This window comes from Acipenser ruthenus, chromosome 9, assembly GCF_902713425.1.
Source record: "Acipenser ruthenus chromosome 9, fAciRut3.2 maternal haplotype, whole genome shotgun sequence".
In the NCBI taxonomy this organism is placed as follows: domain Eukaryota; kingdom Metazoa; phylum Chordata; class Actinopteri; order Acipenseriformes; family Acipenseridae; genus Acipenser; species Acipenser ruthenus.
In genome coordinates, this window is record NC_081197.1 from 11,968,621 (window position 1) to 11,985,420 (window position 16,800).

Consider the following 16,800-nt stretch of genomic DNA (forward strand, 5'->3'; position numbering starts at 1 on the left):
AGAAAAATAAAAGCATCTTTAGATGTCTCGCCCATTCATGTTTGGTAAGTATATAAATCCCAGGAAACAAAGGTGCAGTGGATATTGTAGTCATAACTGCTAGATAGCTTCTGTGCCTACATTAAATTACGTTATAATCAGCTAGCAGCTCTTGACCTATATCCCAATAAGTACTGGCGCCAGCATTATCCAATGGCCTTTTTCTGTCAACCCTCTTCATAAAAAATAAGCAATTTCCACCTGTCTATTTCCACTTTTATCAGGAATCACTTTCTATACAGCACTACATTTCATCCGTTAAACTTATTGTTGCTGATGTCATTGAGGTGCTCAAAGCTTAGTGCAGAAGGTAGATGCAGGAAGCTTTTCATATTGATCACATTTACTGTTGCTGCTTTGTTCTGCACAGACAAATGTGTTAAACATGGTTGGAGGTCAAGGGGTTAACTCAGATTTTGTAGTCTTGGAAAATGTCTGTAACATTTTAAATTCAGTAATACAGCAGACTTTTTGATAAAATGAACAAGCCAGCACATTCCCCATGTCATAAGGCCATCCTTTTGGTTAAATGAAGCCATACAGAGGTCAAGCCCACTTTGCAGAAAGTCTGAGAGAAGTTGTTTTTCAACAAACCACTTTGGCTATTCATGTTTCAGTCTGAAGGAGACAACAATATAACTAAAGGACATCATGTTCAAAGTTCTTCATTGTTTGCATGTCTTTATACTTCCTGTTTTGAAACATTTGTTCCTGTAGACTCCTTGGCTCAAATAAGTATGTTTTTTGGATTTCTGTTCCCGAAGTGCCACAGCATGAGCTTCCATACCCATCACATATCCCAGAAGAGATCTGGAATTTGTTTAGGCATAGTTTGCAATAACAATAACAATAGTAATAGGAATGCAACAGGAAACAATCAGCATAGTTATATCAAGGACATTTCTCTTCTACATTACATTTTGAGATTTGTCTTTGTGTTTTAAACAAACCTAAAACAAAGAAACTGGAAAATAACACAGAGAGACACATTAACAGCTGTCACCTGTTGAATTATTTGAGCATCTTCGGGGGATATTCCAATTCTACTTCCCATTTGGTTTGGAGTCACTTGAATAGCGAATTGTACAGTAACAAGTCTGGAGTATATGCTTCATTAACATAAACTTGTGATGAGACAGATGGTGAATTATTTATCATTTTCTTTGATGAAATACCTTTTTGCACTTATGCTTTGTTTGATCTAGTCTCAAGTAATCATGAGCTTCAGCAACAGGAGAAAAGAGTTTGCTTAACAGTTTTGAAAGCATGCAGGATGATGAAAAAATTCAGAACCTTCATTGAGAAAATGAATTTAGTACTTTGAATAACCACTGGTGTGGCCAGATCTTAGACATTTTTTATGTCGAGAAAAGGTAACAATAACATGTTTTTAATCTAAAAGGCACATATTACCCTAATTTTTCAGAATTAAACACGCACCCTTTGTATAATGTAGATTACCGTAAAAATCGTTGTATAGGTCGCACTGGTGTAAAAGTCTCTCCCCCCTTTTTCAGACTTCAATTTTAGGAAAACACCTTTTTTATGTTTAAAATACTTTTTTTACAATTATTTTTTTTTCCTACACGCTCAAACTGATAAATAAAGAATGAGACACCAGTTTAGTTTGGAAATAACCCTTGTTTGCAACATTTCATTCCATTAATAATTTTACAGTGTTGTTTTTTCTTTTTTAGTAAAACTGCTAGAAACTATTCAGTTTTAAAAAATTGTGTACCACTGTGTTGCACTGACATGTAGAACAAGTTACAGTATGTGTTAGTCATTCAAAGTACATGGGGCCATGTGGCAATGTGTCCCGCCCCTGTGTGCATTTCTGTGTTATATGTTGCGTGTGGTGTGTTAATGTTGGTGTATTGTAGTTGGTACACAGGATATAATGTGGGTAATGAGCACAAGTGTTTAAAATGTATAATTGTATTTAGGCACGGGGGTTGCACTTCACTTCACATGCATTTAAAGTATTTAATATGTGAGCACGAGGTTGCACATAATTAATTCAAGTGCTGGGATTCAAGTGAATAATTAATTAGTAATTGAATCCCGGCACAACAGTATATATAGATGCACATTTTACTCACTCGGGGTTGTGTGTTCGGTGAGTGGAGAACGGGTGTGGTGAGGAGGCAAAATAAACAAAAAGAATAATAATAATAAGACGAAGAAGTGGTGTTTGTACTCACTGTGTTTGTTCGTCCCTGTTTGTTAGTGTCTGTTTGTTTTGTTTTGTTTGTCTGTTTATTTTGGCTCAAGTGCCGTGTCCTGTTTTTCTGTTTTGTTTAAAACCTTTTGTTTGTTTATTAAAACACCGATCACTGTTGCGACTCAGTTACACACAGTACGTCTGTCTCTGTGATTCTTTCTGGTCTGAAGTCCTCCCAACAGCTAGCCTGTCACAGGCCATAAACACTTTCCTTCTCTATCAGCTCGTTTTTCTTTTGTCATTTTGTTTGTCTTTTGTTTAGTCTCCAGTCATGTACAATTTTATCAGCATTGCGATTACATTTCAACAAATTCAGCAATGCGCAATTTCAAACCTGTTATGTAGCATTTTCATTGTTTGTCTGACTGTCCTGCTTTATCCAGTCTCAAAATCATCTGCATTTATTATAGCATTGCAGTTACAACGAACGGAAGACTTGATACGTTTTCTCTGCTTTGTAACCAATAGCTGTTTGCTATGGATCCCAGGGGCGGGTTCAGTCTGAATGTTGACAAATCAATGGCTCAGGAGGGTGGGAATAAGGAAATTCATAGAGACTGACAGCTATTGTGTTAACAATGAAGCATATAGCTGTGACATCTTCCTATTCCGAAGATTGATAACTTTATCCACTATTTTTTTTCTCCACGTATGCAAGTGTCAGGGTCGAGAGGAGGTCGGTCAAGAGTCTGAAAGCTTGCGTTTAACATTCAAAATGACAAAGAGTATTGAGAGTAAAAAATTAATAATTTTAATTAGAACAGTGGTTTTGTGTTTCTACCCAGCAACATGAATGACCTGAATGCCGTAGATCATGAAAAAATAATCTGGTTGTTGACAGTTAAGTTTGTGTGAGCCATAACCGTGGTTGTAGTAATCCCATTGTGGCACTGGTACAGTAGTTTAATATTAGACACAACGACACATATGTTGCACTGGTGTATTAGTCGCTCCCCCCTTTTACGGGCCCCACAAAAATGTCTAGATAATCAACTTATACAACAGTTTTTACAGTACTAACCAACCTTGGGCTACATACCATGCACTTCTTGTATACGTTTTACCCTAGTATAAATACTGTAGTAATGGCCTTCATTACCATAGTAGTTTTAAAGGGACCTTATGCTGTAGGACATGTTGGAGCTATTGAGTAGGTACAGACAGGTAATATCTTTTATAGTGTGTATTTGCTTACTGAGCAACTGTTTTTTTTATTATGTAATAAAATAGCAAAAGGCAAATGTGGATGTGTTAGGCAATGACAATTACTTCCTGTATTTATTTATTTATTTATTTTTCATTTCCAACAGAATGCCAGCGGGCCTTATTCTCCTGAAGAGTGCATCCCCTTGCCGGTGTACACCAGCGCAGAGCGAGTTCGTGTAGTGACAAACATTGATGTACCGTGCGGAGGAAACCCAGACCGCTGGATTCAGTGTGGAGCAGCACTATTTTTAAAGCAGCAATAATTTAACAACAACATATATGTATTGTTGTTAATCGTTTTCTACAAGTTATGTGTTATATAGCACTAGTGATTAATTCTATTCATGCTGTATCTAAGTGTCTGTTTGTTCTTGATAATCTTACTTCCGTTTTAAGTGTGTACAAGACTAAAACATTATGGACAATTACAAATGTATATGTTACACATCTATATGAACTAGCTAGCACTTTTCAAGTCCATGATTTTTACCATACTAGTTTCACTAAACAAGCCAAGAGATAAATAAACATTATATTAATTCTGTATATTTTTAGTACTTGTACATTGGCATAATTTAATGTATTGCTGTATTTTGATGTATTAAATTTGTGTTTGAATTAATAAAAATGACAAAGCAAAGCAATTAAAAAAAAAAAATCCATCCAGCTGAAGGACTGATGTAATCTTTTTTTATTTTTATCAATTATTCACATTTTTGTGTACCTACGTTAACTTTTTCTTATATATACAGTGCAAAAGTTTTAGGCAGGTGTGAAAAAATGCTGTAAAGTAAGAATGCTTTCAAAAATAGACATGTTAATAGTTTATATTTATCAATTAACAAAATGCAAAGTGAGTGAACAGAAGAAAAATCTACATCAAATCAATATTTGGTGTGACCACCCTTTGCCTTCAAAACAGCATCAATTCTTCTAGGTACACTTGCACACAGTTTTTGAAGGAACTCGGCAGGTAGGTTGGCCCAAACATCTTGGAGAACTAACCACAGTTATTCTGTGGATTCAGGCAGCCTCAGTTGCTTCTCTCTCTTCATGTAACCCCAGACAGACTCGATGATGTTGAGATCAGGGCTCTGTGAGGGCCATACCATCACTTCCAGGACTCCTTGTTCTTCTTTACGCTGAAGATAGTTCTTAATGAATTTCGCTGTATGTTTGGGGTCGTTGTCATGCTGCAGAATAAATTTGGGGCCAATCGGATGCCTCCCTGATGGTATTGCATGATGGATAAGTATCTGCCTGTACTTCTCAGCATTGAGGAGACCATTAATTCTGACCAAATCCCAAACTCCATTTGCAGAAATGCAGCCCCAAACTTGCAAGGAACCTCCACCATGCTTCACTGTTGCCTGCAGACACTCATTCGTGTACCGCTCTCCAGCCCTTCGGCGAACAAACTGCCTTCTGCTACAGCCAAATATTTCAAATTTTGACTCATCAGTCCAGAGCACCTGCTGCCATTTTTCTGCACCCCAGTTCCTGTGTTTTCGTGCATAGTTGAGTCGCTTGGCCTTGTTTCCATGTCGGAGGTGTGGCTTTTTGGCCGCAAGTCTTCCATGAAGGCCACTTCTGACCAGACTTCTCCGGACAGTAGATGGGTGTACCAGGGTCCCACTGTTTTCTGCCAATTCTGAGCTGATGGCACTGCTGGACATCTTCCGATTGTGAAGGGAAGTAAGCATGATGTGTCTTTCATCTGCTGCAGTAAGTTTCCTTGGCCGACCACTGCATCTACGGTCCTCAACGTTGCCCGTTTCTTTGTGCTTCTTCAAAAGAGCTTGGACAGCACATCTGGAAACCCCTGTCTGCCTTGAAATTTCTGCCTGGGAGAGACCTTGCTGATGCAGTATAACTACCTTGTGTCTTGTTGCTGTGCTCAGTCTTGCCATGGTGTATGACTTTTGACAGTAAACTGTCTTCAGCAACCTCACCTTGTTAGCTTGTCTGTTCCTCACCCAGTTTTATTCCTCCTACACAGCTGTTTCTGTTTCAGTTAATGATTGTGTTTCAACCTACATATTGAATTGATGATCATTAGCACCTGTTTGGTATAATTGTTTAATCATACACCTGACTATATGTTTACAAAATCCCTGACTTTGTGCAAGTGTACCTAGAAGAATTGATGCTTTTTTGAAGGCAAAGGGTGGTCACACCAAATATGGATTTGATTTAGATTTTTCTTCTGTTCACTCACTTTGCATTTTGTTAATTGATAAATATAATCTATTAACATTTCTATTTTTGAAAGTATTCTTACTTTACAGCATTTTTTCACACCTGCCTAAAACTTTTGCACAGTACTGTGTGTGTATATATATATATTATATATAAAATCTACCCTGAATCATCTTTATGATACAACTACAGACTTTTCCATTTAATATGACATGCCTATCCAAAACTAAGTAAACAGGATGAGCTTAAGCATTATTGATCATTGCTTGATAAACGTTTGGGGAAACCCTTTAGAAAGTGTCAGATGTTCTAGAAGTACACCACACACACTCTCAATAAAACTGATAATTCGACTATGTAACACTGTTTATAATGTATCTGAATTCAGATCATTTGGAATGTGTTCTTCACACTTTTGGGACAAGGACATGCTGAGGTATTTAGATCTCATCAGCACTATTTATGAAGTCAGCACAATCAGTATTGTATGATTACAGCAATGCTGTAAGCATCAAGGACAATGCTGATGCTGCACTCCTGAGGCGTGGTGGGAGCAGGGACACTGAAAGACAGGTTTACTTGTGTTAAGATGCACTTGTTAGAATCCCTGCAATCAGGCTGTGTGCAAGTAATTATAGTTATAGTTTCACAAAGTATACTTTATTTCTAGGTATTTGTCAGGGTAGAGAAAATGAAGATTTGTTTTTGCCAAAACAGTTTAAACATTCGGTTATTTTTTTAAGGCTGCCATCAGACCAATATGTGCATAAAGGCATTAAGGTTTAAAATTTCAAATGAACAATGCTGCAGTTCCCTCTAACATCATGCTGAGGTATTTGTCCGAGTACTGACAAACAAAACTTGCTTAGATTCTGAAATAAGATAAAGAGGCGTATTTTAAATACCATGCTTATGTCAATTAGCCATGTTGAATGAAACATACAGTAAAACCATGAGATCTGTAGAACTTGAGAAGAGGTTTGAGTTAAGCGCAGGGATGTATGTTTAGAAATAACATTATTTCTGTCAAATCTTGTTTTAAACAAACCTTTTTATAGTGTTGTGTGAATTTCATTGTCATTCTAGTAAGTTAAATATATAAGACTACAAAAACAGTTCTCTAGGCTGGAATGGTTGCCTATTGTTAATTAGTGGAGTTGATGAACCTTTTATTTCTGAAGAGGGAAGTAGAACACCTGGCTCGGGATAGTCTCTGAGGCGCAGAAGAATTTGAACTCTGCAACTTTCACTGTTTAGTCTGAGCATATTTTCCATCCAACTGTGACTGAACGTGACCTCAGAAATTAGCAAACAATGGAGGTGATGGCAGTGTTAAACAAATGGTCTTGGGTTTATTCAATGAGGTAAAACCAGTAAACAGGAGATATCTATGTTGAATGACACACAATTATTAATATTTGTTTAACAAACTGAATATCCTGATGAAGACATTTTGTACAGTATTAATAACAGTCATTATGACATTGAACTGTATCACCCTAGATACATATTAGATATCTTCCACTGCCTTCTGTATCTGTATAACAACACAAATAAGGTATCTACGTAGGTTTGTACACTCACTGTACACTTTTTTAGGACCCTGGATCTAATAAAGTTTTGGCCCACCATTTATTGTTATGATATTCCTGAGATGGCATGTCATTAACTCCACAAAGGGTCTGAAGGTTCGGAAATGTGCTGCTTTATGTCCACCGTGGAAACTAGTGCAAATCAGGCCTTTATGTGAGCTGTGACAGAGTTTCCACTAACAGTACAAATCAAATCAAATAAATTGTAGAGTTTGGTAACTAATATTTGACCTTCCTCTGAAAGAGAGATATTGGAGCTCAAGGACTGATCCATTGACAAATAAATAAATAAATAAATAAATAGGCTGGTAAGAAGAAGAACATGGGAAACATTAACTAGGTTGGGCATTTTAATATTAGTCAGGGCTCTGAATAGTTGGCAGTTACTATCATGGAGCAAACAGAAACATAACTACTGATCTCAATGGGAATTGATTCATGGCTCTTGGTAGCTGGTATAAATAACACCACTTATCAACTGTTCTGTATCATAGGAAGATGTTTGCCATTTTCTTAATTGGAGATATTAGCACACATAGAAGCAGTATAAAACACAATACCCCTTAGAATAATTCTAGGAAGTACCACGTAACTGGGATTCAATACAGTTTCATATTGTTGTCATACATTACAGTCTTAATTACTAAGGACTTCCCAATGCAATCATTCATAACATCCACCCATCATTGTGGTGGGTTTGACATATGTCTGCTATTCTTGGACTGGGTTCAATTGTCTTAATTCATTCCATTGGATGGCAGATTCACTTAGATGTTTATTTATATATTAAGTGGTTTTAGCTGTGTGAATACCATACAATTACTGGGATCTGGGAACAACCAGCTTATAAATGATGTTTAAGGTTTAAGGTACCCTTTTGCTATTGTTTCCTTTACAATGAAGGAGACATGGTAGATTGGATCAGGTTTTATCAGATTAGAGTGGTGAACTGAGGCATCCTGTACGTCAGGGGTAAGGAAATTCCGGTCTAGAGGGCCATTCCACTGCACATTGAATCTGTATAATAGTTAACTATAAATTTAAGACCTTGATGAAAGCTTAATTGGTTCAAATAAACAATTTGAGTAGAAGGGCCCTCCCCTGCTTTAACCAGTGTCTCTGCTTTATATTTTTTTGTAAAATGGATCGAATTAACTTCACTTAAATGTCCTTTAAATTGTGATGGAATTTAAAAGTAAAATGTTAATAACTGACATATACATATTGGAGCTATGCAAATCAATGTAATGTACATAGAAACCTCAAAACTACTATCAGTCATTTGGTTTTAGTTACATCAAAACTTGTAAAGCACTGCTAGAGACCTTAATATGAGGACACTGCCTTCTTGACAGCTTAAAATGGAAGAACATCCTATTTGGGCCACACACAGTCCTTCTGACTATTCTATGACCAGACTATTAAGCCGGCCTGCATAACATGCATAAGTCAGAGACAAGGATGTCATGTTGTGTCGGTAAACATTTGTCCATGATTGATAGTTCGTCAATGTAACGCTTTGGAGAAAACATCTGATGAGAAAACCTGACTCATAAAGCCAGAATGCAGACCAGGTGTTTGCCTACCTCTGATATACTTTAGACAATATCGAAACCCATTATATTTGTCCATTAAAAACATGGTCCCAGCAGAACTAAATATAATGGTGCTTGCTGTTTACATACCCTCCTACTAAGTGATCATATTTAAGCACCTATACTAATCCCTTTAAGATGCCAAATGCACTTCATGGTGTGTGAAGCCTGAGTGATTTTTGTACAGCTTGAGGATTTGCCTTCCAGTTCTACCAGTGCCTTCCAGCACCTCCACAGAAAGAGAAGTCCTTATACCCATTACCAGCCCTTCCAGCACTTCCACAGAAAGAGAAGTCCTTATACACATTACCAGCTCTTCCAGCACCATCACAGAAAGAGAAGTCCTTATACCCATTACCAGCCCTTCCAGCACCTCCACAGAAAGAGAAGTCCTTATACCCATTACCAGCCCTTCCAGCACCTCTACAGAAAGAGAAGTCCTTATACCCATTACCAGCCCTTCCAGCACCTCTACAGAAAGAGAAGTCCTTATACCCATTACCAGCCCTTCCAGCACCTCTACAGAAAGAGAAGTCCTCATACACATTACCAGCCCTTCCAGCACCTCTACAGAAAGAGAAGTCCTCATACACATTACCTGTGCCTTCCATTCTATGTATGAAACAGGTTCATTTGTGATAAGGAAGCACTTTCAATTTAGTAAACCTCGCCTAATACTGTAATTTATTTATGCATGCAATATTGTCATTTTTAAAGCACTGAAGTATTCTTTTTTTGGTTTCCCTTGATATTGCCTGGAGTTGTGAAATCATGAGAAATGTCAAGAGCTGTAATTAAATGTAAATATAGATGAGGGGGCTTGTATGCTCAAGTGAAGATAAGATGGCTCTCACAAGTGGCCACAGCTATCAAAAACTGGAGACTGACATGTTTGGTTTGTTAGCCAAGCAAAATAGAAATGTTCTACTGCCGTGAGTTTTCATTAATCAGGTAAAAACTACCCTTCATGCATCTTCACATAAATTCAGACACAGTATAACAGGGAAGGTGACAGTGATTTGCCCCCATGATTTATAGACACCTTTTGTTTACCACCCTTAAGAGAATGGGTTTGGTGGCTAGCAAATAAGTCTTGTAGACCACACCCATCCTTCTTCTTTCTAATACCTATTGCCAGGCACAAGCTACATAACATTTGTGCAGGAGGCTTACAGTAAGCTACACTGCTTGCATACGGTAAATCATTTGGACAATTATCAAAATGTATTCTGGCAAGGTACATGTTATTTCCGGTAAATGAGGTTGCTTGAAATTCCTTATGCTGTGTTTTATCAAATCCATAGTGTATACTGTGTTTTATCTGGGGTTTCAGAATAAAGTGTAGCTTTCTTTACAATATAACCCTTAAATAGAGCATGGTACTTAAATACATTGCTGTTAAGAATGAAAGTCATTTCTAAAAAGTAAATCCTTAGTGTAGTGGTTGGTTATGACACGTTTGTTACAGATATTACTGACCTCTGTTGATGAGATGAGGTTATATTAGATAAGTTCTACAGCTAGCTCGTTCAAAAAGGTCAGATCCTTTTGTACAGAGAATACATTTCAAATGTGAATAGCTTTTGCAGATGTATATATCTTATCAACACATTTGAAATCCACACAACCTCCAGTGCTGAGTATTTTGGGGCTATAATTAGCCAGCTCCTGTAAACCTCAGGGATGAAAGTTTATCATCAATTTCAGATGTTGTCTGTGTGTATTTAATTTAAAATGTATGCTTCCATCCAAACTGTTTATCCTAATATTTCCCCTGAAATAAACTAGTTCAGGTGTACATATTCAGTCCATGGCAATGTTATGTGTAACCACCATCTTCAGCACCTTTTTCACTCTGCAAACTGGGAAAGAAAAAAATCACAAAGATAACCCGAACTGAGGACTGTATGCGTTGATAAAAAAAAAAAAAAAAAGCAAATTACAAAACAATAACATCCCTACTAACATAAGCGATTGACTAAATTATATGACAAATATCTTACAAGTCTCATAAAACCTTATAGACTTGACTTGAGCATGTTACATTAGTTAGGTAATGTAACAAGATTATGTTATCTGTAGTGTTTTTTTAATGTGTGAAATCAATGTTTGTTTAAATGATATATTTCAAACCTATGGTGTTCTGTATATTGTAAGAAAAATATTTTGTATTAGTACAGTCATAGAGGGAGGTAGATATCTTAGCCAACATTGCACTTTAGCTCAGAAGGAAGAACATATGCATGGTTTGAAATATTACTGTACTCGTGTCATCCAGTTAACAACACATTCTTCACAGTTATTTATATGTCAGTTATTTAAAGTAGATGGAACAAAAGACATGCAGTTAAGAACAGAGGGGGTAAAGCATCTTGAGCATCTTATTTTGTAACATTTCTTATAAGATAAGTCATTTTATAGTACCAAAGAACTGGGATTTATGCATGAGACAAATCTCAGTCTTTACCTATCCTATCCAAAAATGATAGGGTGATACAGTATAAAGGATGATGACTATGTAGTAATACTTAAAGAAACAGTCCTTCCCTAGTGTTGGCCACATGAGTCACTACAGCACTAAGCATTTTCAGCAATCAATTGTATTAATTGTATATTTTCTTGACTATTATCTACAAATAGTTTTGAATAAATTAACCTTTTCTCATGTACACAAACCAGCAGCGGCCTTCAAGAATTCAACTGAAAAAGCGTCAAAACAGCATTGCCATAGTAACCAGTCAGTGCGGTGAGGCAATGTAGAATTTGCCTCAAGGAGAAAGATGTGAATAGCTCAATCGTTGAGCCAGATCATTGGTTGTTAAAAAAAAAGGATATTGGTACCAATGATGTAAAGGCAAATGTCAAAACAACTTTTTATTCAAAGAAATGCTGCAAGTTTTGTGGAAAGGCACAATAAACACTAGCGGCAGGTAACATAGCGTTGTAATATATATATATATATATATATATATATATATATATATATATATATATATATATATATATAATATATATGTGTGTGTAACTAACATTGTCTACTAAAATAACAATTGGTCAGTGTCTATTGCACTATCGCAGCTGACAAAAAGTCCCCAGCTTGCTAGTTTGCCCAGGCCTTCCTCCGGACCTGAATATATACTGTAAATGTTTTTAATTCATTAATTCAGGTAGAGCTATTTTGTGTGTGTCAGATACTCAAATGTGAATAAAAACATTTAGCATCCAATGAGGCATAATGACTTAATTCTACATCTAATGAGTAATTTCTGTGGCTTAACAATTGTCCTATTCATGTCACATTTTTTATTAATTTATATTAACCATGGTTAATAAATTAGTGGTACTGCCAATTGACTATTTAAAACACAAAACATGCGCCTTCATTTGAAACTCAGTCCAATTTATGCAAAGCCATGATTTCTGTTCAATGTAAGATAATACCATTACCTCTGCTTGCCAGCAGCCAATAAGGACACAGTTAACATTCTGACCAGTTCAAGAACATTCCAGATCATAAATGCAGTACTTTTGAAAAAAAACAGAGAGGATGTAACATGATCTTTTGAAGTCTGGTTAATTTATACTTTGACTTTAATCAGCGAAGTGAAAATGAACCCAGCGGAATACAATGGCTGTAATGAAGAATTTCATCACTGGGGAGGCAGCAACTAGACAATGATTACCTTTGCAGCCCAAGTATGTGTATACCTGGACACGTAATCAAAGCCCCACTGAACTGACAGCTCTGAATGCATTTGTCAAAGCTCAGCTGGGACTTTGCATATACAATTTACATATCAAGGGTTCAGTAAAGGTTTCTGTGATATTCATAACAGATTATGCTTTGGCAGTTCTAGGTACTCTAACAAGCATCCTAAAATGAACCACTATTAAAGGTGACAGGCACATTCTCTGATTCGGCAGCTATCTCCATATTTTTTCATATCTATGGTGATGTTGCTGACATGCAATTGATTAAGCCTTTTGAAAAATTGAATAAGTCAAAAGAGGCTGACTCGGCTGATCCTGAAAAAGTTATATTATACAGCTTTCATTTTGAGTGCATCATAGACTATAGTGGGCCACTGGAAAGTTATGAATAGAAAATATTAAAACATTTCTTAACTGTCAAATGTACAGCAGGTGGCATTGGTGTATACCAGGGGTTTTGAAAGGTCAAAGGGGATACGCAGGATGACTCAGAAATGCTAAAATAACAATTAAAGTAAAAGAAAATAATGTTTTTTTTTAGAACAACAGCTGCTGCTTAGCTACGGCTAAGGAAAGAGAATTTCTCAGCTTCGTTGGATCAAATTACACATTAGAGGCTAGGAAGAGGGATATGACTGATGCTTTGCCTCTGTTTATCATTTGTTTCTGTGGTCTAGGCAGACTTATCTCTTTAGCTTTCCAAATTCGGTATGGTTTGGCATGTGGATTTGGCTTTGTGGATCTCATTATCTGTGACGTTTGTCATTCCTTCTCTTAAGAGCTGTTACATGGAAATGTATTATGCCCTTGACCAGTTTTTTCTGTGCTCTTTAGAATAAGAATATTCATTCTTTGAAAGGGAGCAGTAGAATAACTGACACATCCGAAGAAGACCATAATCAATACCACATAGCTTTAGGGGGGAAATGGAAAAAGGGTTGAAAAACTGGCTTTAAACACAGGATTTACATGAGCATGTGGCATTGTGTGTTTGACCTATGTACATTTAAGCTGCGTTTCCTTTCAAAATGCATTGCCATTCATTATTATTTCCACTGTGTCCTCATCTGGCTTACTTACCAGCTCTTTCCTCCTTTTATCAGACACTACCACTTTCCCCCCAGAGCTCTCTTTACTCGTTGGCAAGCTATTTTGTAACTTACAAACACTTTGTTTTGCATGCTGATGTAGGCTTTCTTTCTAGTTTTCTTTTTATCAAAACCCTGCAGTGAATCCTACTGCTGTCACCTTTCACAGTAAGCATCTGAAGTTTCCCAAAAAGGTACCTAATACTACGCATACTACAAAAAAAAAAATCTTTTAGAGTAGGGAAGATAGGAAAGAAATCTCAAGTGACAACCATTTTGTTAATGTTTATTTACAGTACAAGCATATAAAAAATAACAATTCCTATTACATGTTATTGTAGTACTAAACACTTTTGTAAATTGTTGATATTTTGTATGTAGTACAACTATATAACTTATGATTGAGTTTATAAAGTTATGGACCATATTTAAATTTGCATTTGTAAGTTAACATCTACAAACATTTTTCATTGTTTCCAAGATTCTGATTTGGGTGCAGTAGATTTCTACCATGTTTCAGTTTCCTCATCATTTTAGAATAACGTGACATTGATACAATAAAAGTTATCGATCATTTGCAATAAGCAACCAACAAGCACAACAATTTCATATATAATAATTTCAGTCAAATGAGGTGGAATTAATTAATGTCTTTGTGAATCAAGATGAACACTCATAAACAGTTTGTGAGCAGTTGTGGCAAAGTGGTTAACAGTGTGCAGGTGCAGGTGATCAATAAACAGACAATGATAATCCAGGTGCAATGGTGTTTTATTTTTATAATCCAAACTTTGATGTCAAAACAGTATAACATAATGATAACAGGCAGTGCAGCGTTGTGCATTGCTCCGTTTAATCCACGGGTTGGTCCCAAAATAATAGTCCCGATATTTAAAAACCCACACGTAACACAAACACAATCACAAGTCCACAGTGAGTGCTACAGTGCTGGTGGTGCAAATACAGTTAATCATGAACAATGGTGCAGTGTTGTCCAGGTAAGTGCTGTCCTTTAGCGACAGCTCCGGATTGTGTTAGACATCTAATAACAACAAACAAGTGATTCTTTAGACACGACAAAAACAAACAAAACACTCACGATAACAAAACGGGTTCTCCTTCCGGTTCAGCATTAACCATACAAAAGAGCAGATCACTTCGCTATGTCCCCTTTTGTACCGTCAATCATGACCCCTTGGTTAACGAGTGCAACCGCTCCTCCAATCTGTGGCTGCCACATCGTTTCCCTTCCTGGTTGATGATTTAGTGTACCGTAGCTCCGCCCCCTTTCTAGATGGCCGACTTCCACCTAACCCTGGGAATGAATTGTCTGGCCATCCAGTGCAGGGCACTCTGTTCCCTTTACACAGCGCTCTCACAGATCAGGAAGGAGATTTATCACCAAGAATCATTCTGTCTCGATCACAGCAGTTACCAGTGTTTTTTGATCTGTTAGAACTTCAACCACTAGGAATAAACATGGAAAAAAATCTAGCTGAATTGATGTAAAGGCTTCATACACAAATGTGGGACTAACATTTGCTATGGTTATTTTTTAACTGATTCTAAAGTAAATAATACTGACCATGCTGCTTTTTACTCATAATTGTGTACAATACTGTAGCATTGCATGGGAATGAAGGCAGGCTCACAGGTTTTGCAGGTTCGAGAATGCAGTAGTTAATTAAGCTGGGACTCTACACTTGACAGGTAAAGCGTGCTGCTTTACCAGCCAGTGGTACAGCTACAGCTGAGCAGCGTAGTGCTACTCAGACTGTGACAAAATAATACAATAAAATAAAATAAATTTTAAAGCACACTGTTTTGGTCATGTGCTACAGCCAAATAAGTGCAGTCTCTGGTTTTCCTTGGTTGTTTATTCAGTCTTGCTTCTCTCCAGCTCTCCTTGGCTGTTTCTCTCCAATCTTTCTCTCTGTTCTTCTTACTCCAGCCACAGCCTGTTCGTCTCAGCAGCAGTAGCCTGTTTTCTCTCAGCACCTTCAACAGCCCGCTACTTATACCCGCGTCCAGGCCACGCCCCCGGTGCACCAGACATCCAATCCCAAGCATGCACGGTTTCCCGCTCTCGATCCCTTGATTGCTGCAACATCTTGTCCACTGATTTGTGACAACAATGTTGCAACCGGGTCCCGCTCGTGCAGCAAGCCGAGCCTCTGATTGGTGGTGATTCTCCCATCTCTGACGTCCCTGAACTCCTGCTGCCATTGAACCTTTGACATTTGTCGTTACAATACATATGAAACATTATACTGCAGTACTGAAGGAGACTCTTTTTTTAACCTAAACAGCAATACCAGTTGCAATCATTGATTTTTGGTTTCTAACAATGTGAACTTGAAATGCATTTGTTAAAATGATTATCTAAGCTCAGTTACTATGATGCTCATTTTCCATGTCTGCACATTTCCATTTGTTTTCTTTGAAGGTCAAGCCATTCTTGAAAAAGAATTTGAACTTAAAACTAAAAATAGGGCCTTTATCATACAGCATTAGCACACTAGTGAATACAAAACAGCCATGGATTTACAAGCGCATTACTCTATACTACATAGGGACAGGGCCTAAGAGAAAGAAAAAGTAGAACAAAACCAGGAAACAATAATTATGGCATTATCTAATTATCTCTATAAATAATAAATATTATACAAAGGGAAGAAAAAATCCTGAGCTGTGATTGGTCAGCCTTGCACTAGACCCGTGATGTTACCCGAGCATAACATCACAGATCTAGTATCGGCAACCTCCTCACTGAAAACCTAGACTGACATATCAATCCGCCACAACTGTCAATAACATAGACTAAATTACGCAATTCCTGAAGTGAATTTTACCTTAAACAACATGACAACTGTGGAAACCTCGTTTGGCAAAGAGCCTTCAAACACAGAGCAGCCAGGAGACCAGACAGCACCTCTCAATGAGTGAAAAGAATCATTTAAAAAAACACACCAGGAGATTGACTCTTTGAAGGTAAATAATAAAAAATTAATAAAGGGACTAGACAAGATAGAATCTGACAGAAATGAAGTCTCCACAAAACAACAAACAAACTGGGCAGTCAAGGTTTTTTCATGACTGGGTTAGTGAGAGTAATACAAATATAGACTTGAACACCTTAATACAGT

At 37.1% G+C, this 16,800-nt stretch overlaps 1 protein-coding gene across 1 annotated transcript in view; it reads left to right on the forward strand.

Moving 5' to 3' along the window:
* Positions 1–4,128, forward strand: part of LOC117406278 (cytoplasmic dynein 2 heavy chain 1-like) — a 149,648-nt gene extending 145,520 nt beyond the window's left edge. The window contains exon 91 of the mRNA XM_059031142.1: positions 3,574–4,128. Coding sequence (XP_058887125.1) covers positions 3,574–3,732 — 159 coding nt within the window. The 3' untranslated portion in view covers positions 3,733–4,128. The remainder of the gene's footprint in view (positions 1–3,573) is intronic.
* The last annotated feature ends 12,672 nt before the right edge of the window (positions 4,129–16,800 follow it).